The sequence below is a fragment of the Sparus aurata genome, chromosome 7, assembly GCF_900880675.1.
Source record: "Sparus aurata chromosome 7, fSpaAur1.1, whole genome shotgun sequence".
NCBI lineage: Eukaryota > Metazoa > Chordata > Actinopteri > Spariformes > Sparidae > Sparus > Sparus aurata.
Window position 1 is genome coordinate 17151137 of NC_044193.1, and position 22823 is coordinate 17173959.

Genomic DNA, 22823 nt, shown 5'->3' on the forward strand with positions numbered 1-22823 from the left:
GCTGTGCTATGATGAGCTCCACGCTCCACACTTTGGCTGTACGCTCATATAAGTGTGATATCTGACTTATTCTCAGCGGGTTTTTTTTTTTTCATTTTTCATTTTCATTTTTTATCCACCACAGTCCTCCTCTTCAGCCATTACGCGATCAAGTTTTACACAGGGGGGATGAATACGATATTTTATCTTGCTGCGAGGCATATAAATTCCACTCTTTCAGTGCCAAGTTCCTCTTGGTAAACCCGAGGGGTTTAGGATTTGGTGGAGAAATGCAGAAAACGCAGATTCCATCGTGTTTACCGGAGTTGGGTGTGAAATCTTAATTTTTCACACCTGACTTTAATTTTCATGTAGAAATTGGCCCCTGGATGCTTCCCTCTGAGGCAGTCTTTCTTTTCGGGCTGGGTTTAGTGTCAGGCTAAATGAGATTCAGGTCAGGGGGTTATAATGCATCAGATTATCTATACTGTTTTATAAATTAGGAAGTAGACGTGGCTCACTGTCTCCTGGAATAACGTTTACTCCTACAAACATAGGTTTTAAATTATACAATTATTTTGAGCACTTGTTTCTCCCAAGTGCAGAGGTAGAAACATGTCCCCACTGTAGTTATAGGCAAGTTCTTTCTTAAGTACTGAACCAATAGACAGCTACAATATCTGAAAAATTGTGCTGATAATAAATTCAATATGACTGTACTTGCATTAGGTAGGTTCGTGGTCATGTCATGATGTCATTGTTGTCAATTGTGGGCTAAGTTGAGGCCCAATGTGTAGGATTTAGGGGCAGAAATGGAATAACATTACATTTAGATAATTTAGCAGGCACTTTTGACCAGAGTGACTTACAGTAGTTCATACATACATACACGGATGGTGGTGGCTGCCATTAAGGTGCTGACCAGCACATTAGGAGCAGTTTGGGGTTCAGTATCTTGCCCAAGGATACTTTGCCATGCACACCAGGGGAATCGACCAGCGACTATCAGATAACAAGACGCTGGCTCTACCTCACAGCCCCATGAGATAGTCATAGTTATGTTTTTTATTGGTGTATAATTGCCTGAAATGGGATTGGACAAAAAAGTGTTGTGTTTTCTTGCTTTAGGAAGAGCCTTTTGTATCTACAGAGGGAATGGGTCATAATGGGGTCCGCCATGTTGCACCACCATGTTTCAACAGTAATCCAGAACAGGCCTTTAGTGTATTTGCGTTTTTTGCAGGCGCCATAAGGGATGGCGACAAGAGGGGTGTTCGGTCACACTGGACCTTTAGTATATATATCATATAGCATCAACATTGTGTTTAAAGTTAGAGCTAAGCAACAAAAAAAGTATATCTGATTACCTGGTTGAAACCGGCACTGGCATAATCTTCCATTTGGACCATTTGGTTAAATGAAGCAGATGTAGCCCCTGAGGGTAGAAGAGCTTTGAAACAGCATTTAGACCATCATGGCACACTGAACAAATTTTCCATTGTTAGCAACTCTTTACGGTTGGCTGACCACTGAGTAACAGGGATGCTCTTGTGAGATAAAAAAAAAAAAAACCCTGCCTTTTAAAAAAGAATGAAAATAAAGAAAACATCATTGGAAAAATAAAACACAGCAACAAACTTTCTACACATACACTGCCATTGGTTCCCAAAATGTGTGCCATGGACCACTGGTGGACTGTGAGGCAACTGCCGGTGTGCCGTGGGATTTTGTTAACTACTGATTATTATTGCAATATACACATCAAGAAATGATTCTTTAAATTTCTACAACTATCTTTTGTACACATTCATTTCCTAAAACAGAGGCATGTTCTTTAGCCTAAAAAAACATTTATGAAAACCAAAAAGGAATCGAAAGGAAACATGTGCAGAGTTACTGATAACAAGTGTTAAAGAGACTTGTTTGCATGGTTGTAGATACACGTGTGCCTTGAGATTTTGTCGTGCCATACGGTCTGCCTTGGGCACAAAATGTGTAATGTGAATATATCCTGTTTTTGTCATGCTAACATCTAGTAGGCAAAGTTTGTTATATTACACTATTTTGGGGGGTAAACTAGTAGTACACCAGATACATTTGATGAAGTCATTGTATTGCCAATGAAAACCTGAAAACAGTTCTTTAGCATTGACACAGGATTTTAACATACACACACCTGCCCATGACTTTACTTCTATAATAATGATAATGACAGCACCGGTTGTTGGAACTGTGCATCAACTAATATCCATGTGTTTTATAGTTTTGGATTTGACCCAAATGTATAACTAGCTCTTGATGTGTATGATAACTGTCTGAGTTGGAACGTACTTTGCATCCCTCTGAGTTTGCATCAGTTGTCAAGCTTTTGGACGGCTCTCATCACATGGATAAAAAAAGTGTTTGTATCAACAGAAGTTGCTTGGCAACTAAATCCCCCGACCCTTTTGCCTTATCTTGCATACCCTGACTGATTAGCCCTCAAGTGTGTAGAAAACATATGCAGTGGTTCACTCAGCCATATAGTGTGTGTTGTTTTTTTTTATAGCCATGGCATTTGCATAACACAGCTACAGATGCAAAGATTTGAAGCACAGGAAGACAGAGGACAGGCCTATATTCTTATGTTGATCTAGATGCACAAGGGATTTCATCCTGATTTCATCATGAGTCTAGTCAGACAGACGAGAGAGCCTCAGCTGAATTCATAATCTCCATTTGTCTGTCTCCCACACACACGCACATTCGCTAAGTGTTCGACTTGATACATTGGTTTCAATTTGCATAAAAATAACATTATTCTTGCTTGCCATCATTCTCTCTGGCCAGATATTGACGCTTTTACTTTTTTTTGACTGGACCGCTGTGGGACTGCAATTGGGTCACCCAGGGTTGTTCACTCCCCCTGGTTCAATCTATGCACTGCTTTGATATGTGTATGCAAGTGTTCAGCCAGATGGGCTGTGAGTTCCACACAGCTCAAGGACAGTTTGGGGAGTGACTCAGTCAGGAGAGTGCCCGAGCCAGCAAGCACGCTCTGTGAATTCACCAGTAACGGGAATCGTAGGGCCTTTTGGGAGCTGTGGAATTCGGATAGGGTTTCCTCTACTAACAGATTGGGGGGGAAATCTGATTTAATTGTAACTTTATACTACAATACTACAGATTTAGTTGATTAAGCGGTTTAATCTAGAATAATCTAGAGCTGAAGTACGTTTCCTGGTAGAGCAATCAAAATATTACATAAAATAACACCTGCATTATCTGCACATCTCAGAGTCGTGTGAAAATGTCATGCTGAACTTTGGGTTGGACTGGGGCTCCTTGCTGGTGGGTTGTGTGGGGGAGGGTTGCAGATGGGGGAGAAGGGAGTGGGAATGAGGGTTAGGAGAACACAGGCTGCTGGGTACATGCTTGGCATTCCTCAGGTGTTGTCAGCATAGCTTGCTCAGTAATTACCTCTCTGTGAAAACATGCACTAAGCCACACTTTACTAGCAAGCTGAAAGGCAGCAACTAGATGGAAGCTGTTAGGGAGATGTCAGAGACAGATGGGGCTACATCCAGATTTACATTGAGGCCTATTATGAGCTGCGGTGGTTATTTTTTCAGAAGAATGAGTAAGTAAAATGTGTTGAAGAAGTGCAGACACGGTGTTCTTCATGCACGCAGAGCAGCTACAGAGGCAGAGCCCGGCCGTGTGAGAGTCAGGCAGCTTGATTTATGCATCAATCCATCTTCTCTCAAGGATATGGGCAGGTTGGGTAACGATTGCAGCCAAGCAGACCTTGGCACGTGGATATAGTGGTGTGATACAGTTGTACACTTGCAAAGATGGTGGTCAGCCTTCACATGCAGGAATTTTTTATGAACGTTGCATACAGGGAGTGGATTCCTGTGATCCTCCCTCTGCATGCTACTTTCCATTGTTCCTCTCAGATGTCATCGCTTTCATCACTGACACCAGCGTCACAGAAGAAGCAGGTTCTCTTAGTCTGGGAACTCTTCCCCCCCGCCCGCCCCGCCCCACCCAGCCCCACTCTGTCTCCTTGGCTGGCTCGCTAAAAGCTGAAGGATTGTGTGCAGATGTGCCTGGAGAGAGGCCAGCCCCCTCTGCCCTGGGAGAACATGTGGTCTGGGAGTGTTTACGCTGGCACTCTTTCAAGCTGTCTTCCCACACAGCATGCTGGCGTCTGTCTCTCCTGGATGACAATGCTGAAACTCTCCTCCCACAAAAGGGGGCATTCTCAGGTTGAGGTGACACCGGCAATCATGTTTATTCACCCCGTGGACAAACAGGAGAGACAAATTTAAATAAGGAGTAAACACGTTTGCTGACATCAAAAACTTGTGTTTCACAGTGAACCTGATCAGGAGCGTTAATAAAACAGAATGATACTTGGGTTGGCTTTGCTATTTCTCCCAAAACTTTCTTTGTTTATATTGTTTTTATAATTGGAGTGAACATTTGTTTGGACTCAACAGATATCCAGACACTTCAGGCATGTTTTGCTCAGATTCTCCGCATACTTCACATTCTCCCCAGTGATTCAGGCCCTGGGTAAACATCTGTAAGCTGAAAGGCCCTGAAAAGCTCACTTTTTTTATATATATACTCACTCACTTGTTTTTTAGCACCCATGGTAAATGAAAGTGGGGAAGACGGACGTGCACTGCAGGAACCATGATTTATGGGCGCTTCCAATACAAAACTGCTGCAGTCGAGACACAAACATCCTCTTGTGTTCTCTTTTTAACCAACTGACTCTTTGATCAAAGCTTCCTCAAAGGACACGCCACGTAAAATTGACCAATTACTGCAATAAATGGTTGGTTTCTTTTTTTGGTGTGTCAGTGAAATTAGTCTGCAGGTCTCTTTGTAATGTAAGCATTCAGTGCCCCCTGCAGGTGTAGATGGTTCATGAAACTACTCAAATCATATATTCACTTCTACAAAAAACAGCTTCACTAAGACCACATTCTGTTTGTTCAAAGCTCACAGCAGTTAGAATTTTAAGGGGCAACCTATATTTTCGTGTGAAGGCCAGTTTTGGATCATATCATCCATATTTGATGTTGAGTACAAACTGAGTTATCATATGGCTCATTTGTTTTCATTCTCAATAAAGTGCATAACAAATGGATTGCGACCCATTACAGCAGGGATGGGACGATCAGAAAATGTTACTGTGGATTGCTATAAAAAAAACCTTGCCGTAAGCTGATTTCATTTTGGGAATAAACGTGAATTGATAAAATCGTGAATAGCCTCACATGGAGAACTTGATAAAGCTGTCTAGCTCACTGCCATACAGTCTTAGATTGAGTTTCCTGATTCATTTCGAATTGCCTGAGCCTGCCTCCTTGGCTGAATGCTCAGCTTGCAAGTTGAATCCCCCAAAAAAGCAAAGTTAAATTGGATGTTTGTAAATACTACAGATTCCAAACTGAAAAACAACACGGAGATGAGGATACCGCCCTTTGTTTATGCTTTTATATGATTTATGGTTACTTATTTCAGGTTCTTTGATTGACTGATTTTCACAAAAAAGTGTCCCATCTGTGATGCAATAACATATAAAATAATCAACACAAAATTAAAAAATAAATATATATATTTGTTTGTATACTGTAGACGGGGTGTTTATCAGAATTCCAGACATATTTTCATCTTTTTCTGCTTAGCTTTGGAGACCAAGCAATTACAAGCAATATACTATAATCACTTAATTGTTCTGTGACTGATTACCTTCACTTGAAGCTGGAAACACTAATGTTCTGTTGTGCATGCTCCACCAAAAACGTGTATCCAACCATCATACTGACTCCTCCTTGTCATGCACCACTAGGGGGCGTGATTTAGTGAAGAATGCAGAGGTTGAAGGTCCTCCACAATGTAGCTACACCTCCACTTGAACTGTGATTTTTTTTTTACATTTTGGACTTGTGGATACCTAGTTCAGGTCTGACTGAGCAACAGTGGGAGAAGTGATATAACAATGAGATTGGATCATTCAAGTTGAAAGGCAAGAATGTACCCAAGGCCTCCATTTAGTTGAACAATTGATTAAAGATAGCAAATTTCTATTCAATATCCCAATTTAAAAGTGATAACAGTGATGAACTGGTGTCTTCAGCTTTACACTTTGCAGCAAAACAAGAAGTTTGGACTACTTAAGCCTGATGGTTGAAAAAACACTTAAACTAATGTTCCCTGCTCAACAGCTCTGTAAGCAGCATGTCGTAGTTTAACAGCTTTTTAACTGTCTGCTTACAACACTCATCATCCTTTAAATTTCCAACGAGGTGGAACAAAAGTCAGGACTGTGCAGGAATATTGAGCCAACATGGCTGATCTGAGGGCTCCAGTGGCAGGCCGCGCCGCCTCTCTCTCCCACCTCCACGGCTGATGAAAAAGCGCATGAAATAGGAGAAAAGGAGGTGTGTTAGAGCATGCGCAGACGGCGCTCGCCGCTTTTAGTTATCCCATTTTTTGAGGACTCGAGCTTACGTCACGGGCTCGTCCACAGTGTCGGAGCTTGAGATCCACCATCCACTCATGCAACCACAAGCACAGGGAGGCACTGGCGCTGCGAGGGACGAGAGACGCTCTTACTTTTTAATTTTTTCTTTTTACTTTGGCACGGAATGAGGTGAACGGGGCCCCCCGGCGGCTGCAAGCGCTTCTCGGACGTGTGGACGATTGTGGTGGCATGGTGTGGTGAAAGAGAGAGAGAGAGAGAGCGAGAGAGAGGCAGCACGCACACAGAGAGACAGAGGTTACACTGTGCATCATGTTTGAATGCTGATAATCAATTAGAAATATACATGACTGTGCTGCTGCATTGCCCATAGCCTCGCCGGGCTGTAGCGAGCCTCTCTTTGTACTGCCGAAGCCCGTGTGAAGCGGCCACCGTGCGGGGCTGAGGGGTGCAACTGAACGGACAATCGCACCCGGACCATTGAAGGGGGTTCGGATGAGGTGGTCGATCGTGTTGTTAGATTGCAGAAATCCAGCCAACTTTCCCTCTATTCCTTTCTAACAGCGGTGCCACCGAGCATTGCTCAGGAGATGGCGATGAGGTTGCTCTACTTGGGATTTATACTCTGCTTGGAGATCACATCTCCTCACGGTGCAACCGTAGGTAAGAAAGCCTGTTGTGTTATCTTGCATTGTGAAAGCATGACCACTTTTTTTCCCCCCTCCTCCTTGCCTGCAAAGCATCTGTGCACAGGCCTGTGCTCACCAGAGTTGGAGCCAACACCGCAAATGGGTTGTCTTCACAATAACACAGTGTGCCACAGCAGCAGTCCCCCTGAAGAAGGGACATGATCGATAACTAGAAAAAGCCTTTAATCACAGAAAGTACCGCAAAGATAAACAGCGCGCAGATCATTTACTTGGCGTAAAAAAAAAATTCTGTGTGCGTTTTGTTTTTTCTTTCTTCAGCAGTGCTCCTGTCTGAGCAGACAGAATGGGCCTGCAAGGATGGCAGACAGTGAGGCTATTCACTGCTGCTGTGTTCAGCAGGTAAAAGAGGAAAACAAAGGCAACACTTGCATGACACGAACGACCCATTTCAACAAGACGACTCTGCGTAAAATAACCCCCTCAGAGAGAGAAATCCAATTCCTCATGTTATCCATATGGCTACAGCTGATAGCCACCATTCAAGCCATTAAAAAAAAAAGCAGCAGCACGCTTGAGTTTCATATCTAACCTGTGGGAGTCATCGTCGGTCAGATCGGCTTTCACGTTTGTTTTCAGCCACTTGGCGCATGTGAAAACAACAGTTGTGTCTGCGAGTGGACAGATAATCTTAATGGCGCGGCATGTCCCGACGTGCAGCGGTGGCTGCCTGGGAAATCACAGTTTTATTACTGACAGCTAGCCAGGTACGGTCTGATAATGAAACGAATAGCCGTGCAGTTATCCTCTTACGTCCCGGGAGCTCCTTAATGCTCCCCCCCGAATCCCTGATAGTAATAATGAGACATTAAATGCACCATCGCTCTTGTGACAGTGCGTCGCAGACCTGTTGAGCTAACAGCTCGCTTGTGTGTGCACCACAGCTCTTTACTGGGAGGGTGAAAATAGCATGTGCATGTGTTCTGCGTTGTTTAATCCTACCACATTTAACTTGCATAACTAGAATTATGAATCAGGTTTCCCAGAAGGCACAGGATGATAGCCTGGAGTCTGCTATAAAGTCATCCATCATGTTTAGTGGATGTAAAACAGTGAAGAAGTCATGTTTTAGTGTTGACTCAGACCTGACAGCTTTCCTTGTGGATGAATATGTGTAAAATCGACGTGACAGTCTCTTTCACTCTTTTAGTCCATGTTTACTTGGATGCCTGAAGGAAAGGCAACACATTAAAACCTTAATTTTGCAATGAAGGCAGCCGCATGTCGTTGCGGAAAGAGAAAGAAAATTGCTCCTGCCCTTCTCCCTGTTGCAAGACCTTACATAAGTTTCATTAGATTTTGATGGACGCTGTTCAGAGTGAAAGCCATAGCTGAGGTTACAGGAGTGGGCAAGCTCCTCCCACTGCCTCCATCAGTATGTAACATCTGGACACAGGGAGACCGTTAATCCAACTTAGATGTGACTGCAATGAGAGGGGAGGGGGGGAACCAGCTGAAGAGCTGAGGTTGAAGCCGGGTGAGGCGAAATAAACTTCCAAGATTCACTTGGATACTCTCTAAAACTAACATGTAGTTACATAACAGGCAGCCAGGGATGGAAATGATGTATGTGTGTTATGTCATTAGTAACAGTTGATTTGTCAGCCCGCCCGCCCGCCCATCAGAGGAGTGTCTGCTCAAAAGAGTAGAAGTGGTCAAATGAGTGGATGCAGGCCTAAGGCTGGCCACTTGGGCTGGATTTGGCCGGATCACCACTGTGCCACAGCATGAATTTACGAATGAGAAAGGATTAGTGAGAGGAAGGTCAAAAGTTGACAGTTCAACATTGGACAGACCCCTTTTGTTTGTTATTGATCCCTGGTGTTGCTTAGAGTCCATGATGGTGTCCCTTAAAGGCGTCGGTGAAGAAACCAGAGCACGTTGTGAATCGATGCCTGCTCCTCATGTATGATTTTTATTTTTGTTCTTCAGTTGTTCTGCAGATCTTTTCTTAGTCAATTGATTCTTGATCTACAGATCGAAAGACTAATGCAAAAATGTCCCCAAGAACAGATTTCTTTTGTTCAGCCAACAGTCCAAAACTCAACAAATGTTTAGTGAACAATAAAGATAAGAGAAAATAAAGCATTAGATTATAATATGTTATAAGCTGGAACCATCACATGGTCTGCATTTTGCTTGAAATATGATTAATTAATGACGAAGCTAAAGTCATCAGTTGATTTATTAATGAGTGGATTCACTTATGAAGTAATTTTTTATTGCAAAAATGCAGAAACATTCCAGAGTTGCAGCTTGTCAATGGTGAAGATTGGCTGCTTTAATTTTTCATATGTGATGTTTGTTGTAGTAAAACTGAATATCAGCAAGTTTTGGACTCTTGGTCTGACAAAACGGAAGGAAGGATCCGGAAACTTGAGAGGGACAGATTGTGGATTGTTCTCTGACATTTTACAGTCCATAATGATTATTTCAGAAGCTAATTGATCATCAGCCAAACAATTAATCAGCTTATTTTTTTTGGAATTATTTGTAGTTTTGTAAATGCATACTGTTGATCATGCAACAAAATGGTACGATGCTGAATGAAGTTCTTCGTTTTTAACTTTATCTGTAGAATCCTATCATCAACATGTCCATGTTGGATAACTTCATGAGTTTGCATATAGGATCTCGACAACCTTTACGGGCAGACGGCTCCCCGTTGGTGAAAAGTGTAAATCTGGGTCAGAGGCTAAAGAGGTTGAATTCCTGAGGAGCCTGCCCTCTGTTTGCCTGACCTTTTTAATGGGACCTGGCTTACCTTTTCCTCAGAACTGTCACTGGAAACATCTGCTGGAAAAATTCAGCATCCCTCATACAAATTCAACAGGTAATAGCTTGGATTGCTCTGTTTGGCTCTTCCAAGTGGAGGTCACTGGGGAGCACTTATTGTAACTCTGTACACCTGAGGCTGTCTGGTGATGCACCCTCATCAGGTGACACGGATAATCCCCAAGTGATTTTGTCTTCTCAAAAAGAAACGCTGGATTAAAAAATCTTAAAATGCTTGTATTAGACTTTAGTCCAAGTGTTTAGTTTTATACATTCTTTTGGTTTGTGAGTGATATTTAATGCAAAGCTTGTGTGCAGGTGTTTCCATTTTGGTCCTGACCTTGTGAAATGGTAATAGCAGACAGTGGGATTCTTGACTGGAGCTGCAGAAAAGATCCCCTTTTTATCCCTCTGCTTCCTGCACTGCATTGCAATCAACCGTGACTAGAGGGTAAAACCAGATTAACATAAATGTCTTCAGTGTTGTTCCCCACATATTGAAGGCGTGAGACCGCAGATGAAAGAGTGTTTGTTGATTGTGAATAGCAGGGGTGTACTGTAATTGGTGTTTTCTGCTAGCTACATCACTGTTTACCCTGTTTAGTGCCTAAGACCCAAAAATGGAACGGATCGGCTTCTTTAACGAAATAGGATGTGTGGGTGTGTGTTAATGCAGCTCTGTAAGATTCATTGGGCTTTTTATATAATCGGGCTTGCTTATGCTATCATTTTCTGCCATTAATATGATTATGACACTTAGAAATGTGTGGTTTTTGAACTCAAAACACATCTTTAGATGGGGACATCGCAATCTGTTTTCCTTGCACTTCATGAAGACAGTACACAGCGTTGTTAAAATGTTGCACAGGGTTGCAAAGTTTGCCTGACACCTGGCACAGCCGTGAGAATAAAGTCTTTGTGGCTCCTGTTTAACTTGGACAGTGATAATGGTGAACTCCTCACCGGATGCCTTGAGCTGAAACCCACAGATCGTCAGTTTTCAGAGACCGTCAGCTGCTGCTTGTTGTGTGCTTGGTCCTGTTGGCTGAGTTCACCTCAGATGTTGCCGATCCTCCTGGGTTTGCGTTTGACAGGGCAATCAGTTTGATGGCAGGGACCCTTGGGTGCTTTCACATGTGGTCTGATGTGATCAGCGGATCTGATATAAGGAGATAACATTCCAATTTCATGGACTGCTGCCAAGTGATGAAGCCGTTAACTTTCATCAGAGTCGCAGCCATGACTCCAGGTCATTGTCTGGTGATGTCTGCGTGGCAAAGATATGGACACAATTTGAATTTTTATGGTACTTCTGTGTAAGGGACCATGTAAATGTTCTGTATAAGTACAGTATCTGATGACACATTTTCATTTTCAGTCTTTCAGCAGATAAGCTTATCTATATTGTTATATTACATAAAACATTATATTATCGATCTTGGACAAAATAAGAAAGACGGCTTATCATATGGTAATGATTACAATTCTATAAACTCTGATGGAATTGCATTAGGTACGCATCCAACCATCTGTTATATGATACGATCTATGAAACCATGTTGGAGTGAATAATATGATAATACAGCTGCCTGTGGGGTTGGTCGATAATATGTTAGCTGATATACATTTGTTGCCATGCTGTTAATACCTTGATTAATATCTCCTTATGGAGTAAAACATTGTTGATAGCGTTGGACTTCTTTGTGACAATATTCGATTTTAGAAACAAAAAGGTCTGTTTTATCCATTTACAATTTCTCGATTATTTTTTTTTAATATGGACTATATCACAACATGTGTTGCTATATCATGATATACAGCCTAGTGTACCGTCTTAGAGAGGATTTTCAGCCATCTTGCCAATGTCATCTACCTTGACGCCATGTCAATTTTTAAAATTTGATCATTTACAACCTCATGATGGTGTGATCTCTTGCTTTACTTCAGCAGAGCAGGTTGAAGGAATACAGAGTAATTTCTCCCTCTCTAGCAGCCTGATAGAACTGACATCTGCCTACAAAGTACACTATATGTAGCATATCCTTAATTACCTGACAGTCTTAAATGAACAGTCCACACAATGTTTCCAGGTTATGACATGCACTGAAAATGAAACATCAGAAACTTAGAATACCACATAAAAGCTTAATTGGACACCACTACTCCGAACCCATGGCTTCAATAACACTTAAATTAATTAACTAAACATAAAAAGATGGATCACATTTTTATCATTCGTGCCTTAAAACAGAATATAAACAGCTATAAACAGCTAGAAGTATTGAAACAATGTCAGTAAGATAATAAAAGGAGTTATGATGTCACAGGAAGACGGTGCACGCAACTCTCATTAGCACCAGTTTCACCTGTTGGTACTGAACTTTACTTAAACCTCTTGAAAATCACATTCGCTGTGGTTTGAAAACTACTATTAATAGCTGTTTGAGTGTGTATTTCCTCATCTGAGCCCGTTATCACCTTTAAGCTCTGAAACTCAACAATTCTATGGAGGTGTGTGTGTGTGTGTGTGTGTGTGTGTGTGTGTGTGTGTGTGTGTTGTGTGTGTGTGTGTGTGAGTGTGTGTGACTCAGCTGTGCTTTCGAAGGTCCACAATTGTTACGGTAAAGTCAAGTTGACTACTGAAGGTTTCCAAGGTCTTTTATGAGATTCTCCTGTTTGTAGGTCGTTCATACTTGTGCTCATCCGTGAGGGTTTAATCACTGATGCTAGAATTATAATTCATGCCGCATTTCCAGAAGAGAACCTTTTTAATGTGTCACACAGGCTAGCTTTGGATCTCACCGCAGAACAAAGAGGTCATCTGTTAAGATGTGAAGTGGATGACAACTCATTTGTGCATTGTTTATGAGTCATTCCTAGCAATTATCGGGCCAGGAACATTCCTCCCTCCTGCGTCTTTTAGAGTGAATCTAATGAGGGATTCATGGAGATCGACTTGCATGAAATCACAGGAACATTTCAACCTCCAACTGAAGTGAAGTCTTATTTGGTAACATAGTCTTTCCATACCTTACCCCTGAAGCCTTGGATGTTTTTTCCTGGTCGCTCCAGAGGACAGAGACAAGCAATTATTTACAGTCATCCCAGTTGCAGTGAATGCCTCAATTTATGTGGTTCAGCCTTCATTTTGTGGCTCACATATTCTGTTTTCATAACAGCTGAATCTGGTTTGACTTTCCCTCTATGGGTGCACAGAGCTGTGCTATGCGGAGGCTTCGGGGCGGTTGTAGAAGAAACTCTGTAGAAAGCACTGTGAAGCCCTCTTTACATTTATCTTTATGTCCATCAATCACACTCACTCATTGTGTGTCTTTAACTGCGTTGCCTTTTACTGCTCTGGCCTGTGACGTCCTGCAGAGCCTCATCAGGTTACCTCTGAGGTCAAAGCTGCACCCTTTTGTTGTGCAGTGACACAAAAACAAGGCTTTCAGGCACAAGAGTAGGTACTAACTCCCAACTCAGTCTTCTGCTGTTTATGCATGTTCATCCTCTTTGAAACTGGCTCTCGTGGATTAGAACTTACATTGCCTATGGGCATTGTGTGTGCACTGTGAGCCGGGTAAAGTGCTCAAGTGCTTGGCCGTGGTTTGGCTTGACACAAAGATAAGTGGTTGTTTCCACTGGATGGGCACTGCACAGTGCGGCCATTGAAGAAGTTGATTTTAATGGCTAAAGCAGTGGCCGTTGGATAGTGTTTATTAAACTTGTTCTGCGCTCTCTCCCCTCGTATTAAGAGTGGGCAATCGGGCCAAAAAATAATATCAAGATCCATTTAAATAGTGAAATGCGAGAATATTAGTTTAAAACAGAAAAGCAGACTTGAAACACCCTATGAATGTCTTTATTTGCACCACTCAAATACAGAATTACATGAAATATAGTAACTCTTTAGCACACGCTCCTTATCTGCCACATTGCTAGCTATAAGTCACGTTGCATCATGTATAGGTTTGAACCCCTGACTATTCAAATCATCATTTAACTTAAGAAAGACAAACTTGAGAATATTTTCTTGGTTAGGTGGTGAAAAATATTGATCAGTGTTTTCAAAAGCCCAATATTATGTCCTTAAACATCTTGCTTCGTCAACAACCCAAAGATATTCAGTATACTGCTGTAGAAGAGTAGAGACGCAAGCAAATATTCAAACTTAAGCTGGAATCAGAGAACTTGGACTTCTTGATTATCGAAATATTTGCTGATTAATTGTAATAGTTGACTACTAATTGATGGAGGAAAGAAGAGCCACGTGAAGTAAATTGTCTTATCAGCATAGGCATCTTAGCTACATTAGTTGAATGGTTTATTAACGTAGTGCGGATCTGCTAGTCATCGGGGTTATGTGAGGTACGGGGACAGAGCTAAGAAGACATGAAATACAGCAATCTTTACAACTCATCTGAAAAGCAGATTACGGACACCTTCAAGATCAATTACGATCTAAAATCATCAGATCGCCCACCCCTTCCTTTATATACCTAAATACTCCACATTTTACATTTTAAAGGCTCAGACTCTGGTTCAAAATGAGTCACTCTTCCACCTGAATAATTAATACAGCACAAAATTCAGGAATAACATCTTCCCCCTGCTCTCATTCTCATCCCTGCGGTCCTTGTTTGGTTTTAATTGTTACTTGCAGTGCAGGGATTCTAGCTTTGAAATCATGCTAAACTGAGCAGAGAAATCACTTCAAACTTGACCTCAGGGGTCTAATTACATACTGTAGTCGGTTTTGCTTTTTCTGTTTCACTCCCTGAAACACCCTGGAGCTCCACAATGGAGGACCAGTAAAGGGGAGAAGTGGTGGGTGATGAGAAACAGTCCTGGTTTTTATTTCCACTTTCGCCTGGCACTGCCATTGTGCACAGCCGGACCATCGAGACCCAGAGTCCCATTTATTTATTCATTCTTTCGAGTCATTTCACATTCCCATTCGTACTGTTATCTCTTAACAGAATTTAATAGAATCCATGCTCCATTGCTCAGCCTAGAAATTATCCACACGGGGATTGGCTTGGTTGAAAACTAGGATGTGCTAAGTTTTGGAGGCATGCTTGTTAAACAAAAGTACATTTCACACATTTCAATTTGCGTGACGAAACATTCCACCACCAGTCCGTGTGCATTTCGACGGTGGTCTCTTCTTCATTGTGATGTGTAGCATTTTCAACTAAACCAAACTTATTTTTTAAAATAAAGTCTGTCCTGTTTTACACTTTGAGTAACCACTCCAAGTTAGTCTTGTAGCAAAAACAAACAGGCAGGCAGTCATTTTCCCCCAAATTCAACAGCAAAGCTGTCGTAGTTTCTTTGAAACTAGCTGCTCGTCTGTAACAGATTGTCTTTTTGAGGCAAAGCTATACACATGAAATCAATTAGAAGGTGCTGGAATGCGCTGCATGGATCTGGAGTTGATTTGTAGAGCAGCGATGGCCATATTGAGAGAGACAGATCAGGGTGGGGGGAAGAAGTGGGTCAGTGTTTGGTCCCAGCTGGTGATGGTGTCTGGAGGCCTCCATCACTTGGCTGCTGAATTGGTGCCACAACACCATTTACTCACCATCCCACAGAGTTCCTCTTGAGGCTCGAGGTTGTTTTGTCAAGTTTTGGGATTACATAAAAAACCTTAAATGCCCTCTTGCAAACGGCCTCAAACACACTTTATTCTTCTTGTTAAGCGCCCAGGAGGAGTGTTTCTATAAGAGCCAGCTCTGTGTATGTTTATGCATTTGCTCATTCGCTCGTGTTTAATGCTCTTTGCCGTGGGCAGCGCTCAGGGGCAATTCGGTTCGCAATGTTTGGACAACACAGAGCTTCAGTGGGCCTGCATAAGGAAATACAGTGTGTGCCTCATACAACGGGGAGTATGTCCGCCAACTGGAGCCTGGGCATCCGCATGCTCGGAAGTAACTCAGTGATTTATAGCATAGCGTGGACGTCAACTCAAGAGTCAAACATTTGTTCAGTGAATCTTTAGTGACAGCACTAACGGAAGAGCTTGTAAGTCAGTCTAGCTTCTCTTACACATATTTTCTTAGCTCCGTCATCTCTGAATTATGTAAGATTAAATAGTGCTATTTTAAAGATCCAGTCTTTGTCTCCGCTTTCTGTAATTCACTCAGTGTACATCAATTCCAGCACGTACTAAGAGGAGGAAGCCCTGTAATTGATCTTTTTTTGGTTTCTTAAAATGGTGCTGACTTTACCATGATTTCTTGATTTGACAAGATAATGAGGAAAGAAAATGTCATGAACAGTCAGTGATTTCAAATTTTAACCACCAACATCCCAATTTGGCATCCTCGACTGCCTCCTCCAAGTAAGAGCTGTAAAACTGTTGAGAAAACTGAAATTAGATGTTTAGTTGAGTGTAGAGAATTGGATGTAAAGTTGTGTCGAAACACTAATCCCGTGTCTAATGGACAAATACTCCAGACTCATTTTTACAGAGTGCTGGCCTTGAGGCATTCTTGGGCGTACAGTCGACTTAAGGTCTTTCTCAGCGTTCATATTTAATGCCTTTGCCGTATGAATGAAATACACTTACACTGCAACATATTGTAACTACATCAGAGTGACAGGCATTTTTGGTTTTTGTGGAAGACAGCTGTTTTAAAATCGTGCTGTGTGTGTGTTTCTTATTTTATGAGCCAAATAAAGATATCCGTACACGGTGCAATTTCTCCTCCGAAATAGAAAACTGTTTCCTGCGATGCGTCCAAAGTTTCCCTCACTTGGTAATGGTGTGAAATTCAAAACTCTTGAGGGTTTTAACTAAGGCTGTGAACGTTATTTTTCCTCATTTTCTTCTCTAATTAGATGTGGTTTTGCTCTAATGGATACCCACAGGATGGTTGTTTTTCTCAGGGTATCTTGATATGGAGGCAGTGGTGTATATCATACTAATCTTACTTTTTAAAAGTTGATCATAAGCAAAAGAAGATGAAGATATTATTATTCAAATGTGATAATCCTCCTGGTTTTGTGGACAGAAGAGTTGAATGCTGTGGGATTTCCTTCCATTTAGTCACAGCAGTGTGATCAGGTTGCCTTTCAGCTGGGACAGGAAATGCTTTTAGTTGGAAGGCATTATCAGTCTGGGACACTGGGCTTGTTGGAGTTCCTGTAAGTAGAGTATGTACCTTGATTCAATGGGATTGGTGTTTGCTGTTGGGCCAATCCTAGGAGACTCAATAAAGGCCTTCTTCATTCCCTTTTGTAGGTAAAGTGGACTGAAATGGTTCAACATCCCAGCCTCTTTCGGACCCTCCAGAAATTGTCAGCGTTTTGGCAGTAACTTTGGAAAAAAGGCGACTTTGCAGGCTGAATTAACAATTCACATCTCTGTTTGAGATATTTCAGTGGGCTTTGAAAGAGGACTGCTGAGGGGGGAAGGCTGCCAGTCTTTCCCCCAGTCTCTAACCCCTCCTCTGCCACAACCTCCAATTAGGCTCAGAGGTTCTCTCCTCTGCGGTCATTCCATGCTGGTGTGTTAAAGCGATGATAAAATTAGAACCCGCAATGTTTTATTTCCAGTTTTATGCCCGCTCACAAGGAACAACCGGCTAGGCCCAACTGCTTCACACGGGGACCAGAGATCCAGAGAGATGCCTGCACATGGCCGCCTGTCGGAGGGTTTCGGCGCTTTTACTCACTGCAGCTCAGGGTTCAGTCAGTGCGGCTGTGTGGTTGCTTGTTGGGCATTTAGGCAGATTAAATGGCAACATATAAGCACAGGCAAATCCAGTGTGTTTACCACCAAACAAAATGTACCAGGACATTGGTACGCAGAAAGGAAGCCAAACTAACAAGCTGGCCTCAGGCCATGGCTGGCCTGTCTAGCCTCTCTCTCATTCCTTCACCCCACCGTCCTGGTGTGTTCATGTCATCTAAACTAATCAGTACCTTCACAGCTCTCATTCTCACTCTCATCCAGAATCCTTTGTCCTGCCACGTTCTTATGAAATTTAAAACAGACCGCGTGTTACAGCGTCTCGTTTAAATCTTATTCTCCTGCATCGCTTGGAGTCTGTTTTGTAATCCTTGCCCCTGCCATTGTGTGAGGAGAAGAACTGGGCGAACTGCTCTCTGCATTTTAAAACCCGGCACGCTCTCTTTCTCTTAATCTCCTCAAATATCAAGGTGTCACATAAGGAGAAGCTGTGATCTGATCCCTGCAACGCTTTACCTCCTAATTGTATTTACAAAAACATGACACTCAGCAGACTTAGTGTTTTACACACACTTCACTGTCACATGGAAAAGAGGACCAGGGTCTAAACCCCTTTAGTCTGACAGTCGAAAGGAACGTGATCGCAATGATACACTCGCCTCATGCTCTCTTGTGATTTCAGTCACATCCCATCCCCCTTGCTGTGCACACCCCCTCCCCCCCTACACCGCCCACCCCAAACACCTCTCTGCCTGCCAAGTACGTAGGGAGGCAAGTCATCCAGGGCGAGAGAGGGCCCAGTCCCTGCTGAGAATCACAATGAGACCTTCGTTGCTGCACAACAGTACAGTAACAACAACCTTCTGCCTGAAATGGACATTGTGGTCTTTTTTTTTGTGCGTGTGTAACATTTTTTGACCACTTGCATAAAAGGAAGGGTTTCACTTGTGTATATTTGGCAACCTATTTTCATTCTTCCTTATTCTGAGGGCAGATGTTGCCAAAGAACTTCAGCTTTCTCTACTTGAATTCGTTGGTTGTATGTTAATTTGGCTTTTTTAATGAAGCATTATGTCATTAATGAACTTAATATAATATGGCCTCTTTATATTCTATACAATTTTAACATATTTTAACTTTTTTTTTTTTCATTTTAAGCCAATTAGTCTCACTATTTATAATGATCTACATTTGAATAAAACGACTGAAGTTACTTTGATTATCTTCATCCTCACCAAAAACTCAACTTCTGCTGTATTTAACCATCTAACTGGTCTTGCAGGCGATCATAATATCGAAAGAATTGGGTTTTGAATATCCGGTTATTGACTTTTCTGCATGAATACAAAATCTTTCCTCCACACCCTCCACAGTTCACCCAAATTAAACCAAGTGGTGTGAAGCCTTGCAGATAGTTTTGGTTTAATTTTTCTATGTTGACAGATATCAGTCTGACATTTCTGCCACCAGCCCACCAAGCTCTATTGATGGTGCTTGAGGCATGTAAACCTCGGCTCAAAATAAATCCCATTTGAAGTTAATTCATTTGTGGTGGAAGCAGAAACTGAGGGACAGATATATCTCAGGGCAAATAAAGTGAGGAAAATATGTGGTTTCCTTTTGTAATTTGGGTGAAGTGACCCTTTAAGATGCATTTTTTGAATAAGTAACAAATTTGGTGTTGACAGCCTGATGTGACACCATGAGGGTGGAGCTCCCTTCGACCAGGGTTTTTTTTTTTCCAGAGTGTCGCTGAGTTAAAGCATGTCGGCAGTGTGAGACCTGCTGATGGGTCATGAGCGTTGCCGTGGCGCTGCTAGCCTGTGGTACACCTCAACAATCTGTGCTGACTTGCTGCCCAGAAACCCGGGCGCTCTGCAGTTTCCCATGGCTCAGATGGTGATTGAATGCCCAGTTATGTCTGTGCTGTGACACATGAAAGAGGCTCTGTGGTAAAAGCTGAAAAACACCTTTGGAGTAATAAAAAAAAAAAAAAAAAAGTGACAAGAAATGAGTCGTCCATAAGAAGAGAGGAAACAACAAACAAACCCAGAACTAAAAGGAACCACTGTTGGTTGTAAACTTGTAGAGCAGTCTGTTTTTGCCTGCGGGTCTTTTTGATACAAAAACATCATTGTAAACTCGGGTTGACCCTCGTATGTTATTTTGCCCCGCTGAGTTAAGATCTACGCTGCTTGAAGCTGGAAATTTCCTATCTAGATTCTGCACACGTGAGAATAGTTGCTGAAAAGTAAAGTGCAACATTAGAAGAAAAAACATTCACCTCATGTTGTAATTCACGAGATACTACTGTTAGATTCCTCTTTGAACGTATTTGCTGTATTAATAGCATTCTCAGACCTTTTCCTGTTGACACATCACATTTTTCTCCCCGTTTCTTTTCAGCTCCCAAAGCTGATGACCACCCCAAGACTTGCAGCTCTAAGCAGTTTGTATGTAAGGACCAGGTGACCTGTATCTCCAAAGGCTGGCGCTGCGACGGGGAGAAGGACTGCCCAGATGGCTCGGACGAATCGCCAGATATCTGTAAGTATGGCGACATGAAAGCAGCTACTAAAACTGTCTCTCAGCAGGCTTGTGTCCTCCGCTTTCGTGTTCTCTCCAAGCTGTTGGTTCAGGGCAGAGAACATGATTACTGCTTTTACTTTTTGGAGATTGCTGTTTGCTAGCTTTATTTTAAAATGCTGTCACGTGACGTTATGAGGCACTCACTGACTCTAAACGGCTTTGAGGAGACAGCAGCACAATGATCGGACAGTTTAATTTGGGGCTGAATGAGAGCGCAAGTTATGCCCTTTTCTGCAAAGGACGCGGGCTCACAGTGTGCGCTCTGGCTGCTCTGCTGAATTATAGCTCTAATTATGCTGCCATGTTTAGTCTGAATGTTCAGGGATGTGTCTGCTCTTGTCTGGACTCTTGTGGGATCGGCGCAGTCCCTCTCGTCTCAGCCACTCACGTCTGTCAGCCTCCCCATCCTGCCGCTCCATCCATAAACTCTCCAGGGTAAAAGAAAAAGCCTTTTCCTCTGTTTATATGCGGGCGCTAATGGTGATTTTAACCGTCTGCATGTGCCACACCTTACATCTGTCATACCACAAGCATTCTCACAACAGTCTGGCACGCAGAGACAAGAAGCTGACACCCAGCATTAAGGGGCTTGTTACTGTGGGTGAAAACACAATTAAGTATTAACACATAGGATTAGTGATTTAAAATGTGTGAGATGGCTGAGGGGGATGAGAAGTATCGCTATTTTGTGGTCACAGGCACACAAGCTGTTGATGGTAGGTGTTGAAACAGAGAGAGTTAAAATTAGTTGGATTCCCCTCCCACAGATGGGTCAGATAGTTCCCCACCATGCTCAGAGTTTGGCTCTGAAACAAGCTAAAACAGAGAGTTACTTCATCTACTTCCTCTGTCACTGTCCTATATTAATTGATTCACACAGATTTCACAGAGAGAAATTGCTCGGAACACCGTAACTTCTTATTTAAAAGGTCATTCAGATACTCTGGATTGGATATTGGCGAGTACTCGGGTCTTGGCACAGACCTGATAGCACGCAAGTTGTTTATTAGAAACGGGAGCCTGCTGTCAGTATGCGACCTAACAGGTTTTTACTGCACGAGTCGCCAAAATCCATAAGCAAGCAACTTATCTAACGTCCATAACATAACATCCATACAGGGTGAGAAGTTACAGCTGATTTTATAAAACGCACTGGTATTGGACTGGTAGGCGCGGTCGACTGATCCACAAAGATCAGGAATCTGTACAGGGAAGGAAAAAATTGTATCTGAACACGTCTGTTTATTTGTAAGGTGTGCGATACATTTTTGCAAACTCCTTCAGGAACAAAAAAAAACGGTCAATTGTAGTTTTGTAAATAACAGCAATCACAGAACATCAGCAATTTTATGTAAGTGTGACCCACATGATTCACTCAAGCAAGCTGCTGCCATTCAATGTCTGCCCTTTTTTTTTTTACTAAGCAATTGAACTGAGTGAATTTTCCATAGCACTTATGTAATTTGGTGACACAGACAATGGTGTGATTCATCTTCTGTGTGGAGAGATGGAGTGTGGTGTTTCAGCAGAACATCAAGATATGTTCTGCTCAATTACCCGCTTCCCATGGGCTCTAATCTGCCCGTCACTTTACCTTTAGTTAAGGCGCTTCTCTATTCATGGGAGTTTCTGTGGCAGTCATAATAAATATCTGTTACTGCAATTAATGCACTTCTTCTCCGTATGGCCTCGCGTGTTTGCAGTCTAATGAGTGCAGTCAAAGGCGAGGCGCTTTTAAGTATCACAATGAAAGGCAGCCAGACTGTGATTTTATCCACAGTCGTTTAGCTGATCCGTCCATTAAATGTGAGTAGTGTTTGGAATGGAGGGCTGCAGATAAAGCTACAGAGTGAATGGGCCTGAGCCAGCATAGATGAGACGGGAGAGTTTGGAGGAGTGTGACTCTGAAGGTTATTTAAGATTCTGCTCTGACTCAGAGGAATGTTAGAAGTCTTTTTTCTTTTCATCCTGGCTTTTCCATTCACCGGGCAGAACAGTTTGCAGGTCATCAGCCTGGTTTTTCCCCACAGTGAATAGGCATTCTGACCTGTGTGCTGTAAACAAAGATGCTCTCAGCTGAGCGTCAGTAGAAACAGTTCATATAAAGTCGGGCTAAACTTTTGATCCATCTAAGAGGGGCGATAAAATCTGGATCAACTGTGGAGGTTTTGTGTTGATGCAGTTCTTTATTTTGAAAGCTCAAGGTGTTATCTGTTTGCAAAAGGAGCCCAACTTTCTCTTTCAAACTTAAGTTTAAGTCAGAGAACTCTAAAAGAAAGTCTCTACTCTTTAGGCTTTTGCTCCAACATGCCCCCTGACCACAGTCTAGTTCTGTGCGTTAATGTTGATGGGAATTAGAGCTGTGTGTGCTGCTATAATTACGACATTATCTCCAGTTCAAGTTAATTACTAACTACAGGCTTGGTTTACAAAGAGTACTCGGGGAGATTTCGCAAGGCCAAAACATTTCATTTTCATCCTCTCTCTTCTCAACTGTCCTTTTGCCGTACATCCATCTCGGTGCGGCGTCGCCTCTCAGTCTGACTGTTGTATAAATCAGAGACTGGCGGTGACAAAAGTGCACGTGTTCAACATG

At 42.4% G+C, this 22823-nt stretch overlaps 1 protein-coding gene across 4 annotated transcripts in view; it reads left to right on the forward strand.

Annotated features, from left to right (window-relative positions):
* The first annotated feature begins 6484 nt into the window (after positions 1 to 6484).
* Positions 6485 to 22823, forward strand: part of LOC115585467 (low-density lipoprotein receptor-related protein 1-like) — a 91508-nt gene continuing 75169 nt past the window's right edge. For 3 of the 4 annotated variants that reach the window (XM_030423850.1, XM_030423852.1, XM_030423851.1), the window contains exons 1-2: positions 6485 to 7123; positions 20045 to 20185. In XM_030423850.1, the coding sequence (XP_030279710.1) occupies positions 7051 to 7123; positions 20045 to 20185 (214 nt within the window). In that variant the 5' untranslated portion in view covers positions 6485 to 7050. The remainder of the gene's footprint in view (positions 7124 to 20044; positions 20186 to 22823) is intronic. The other variant, XM_030423853.1, reaches the window with a different exon arrangement.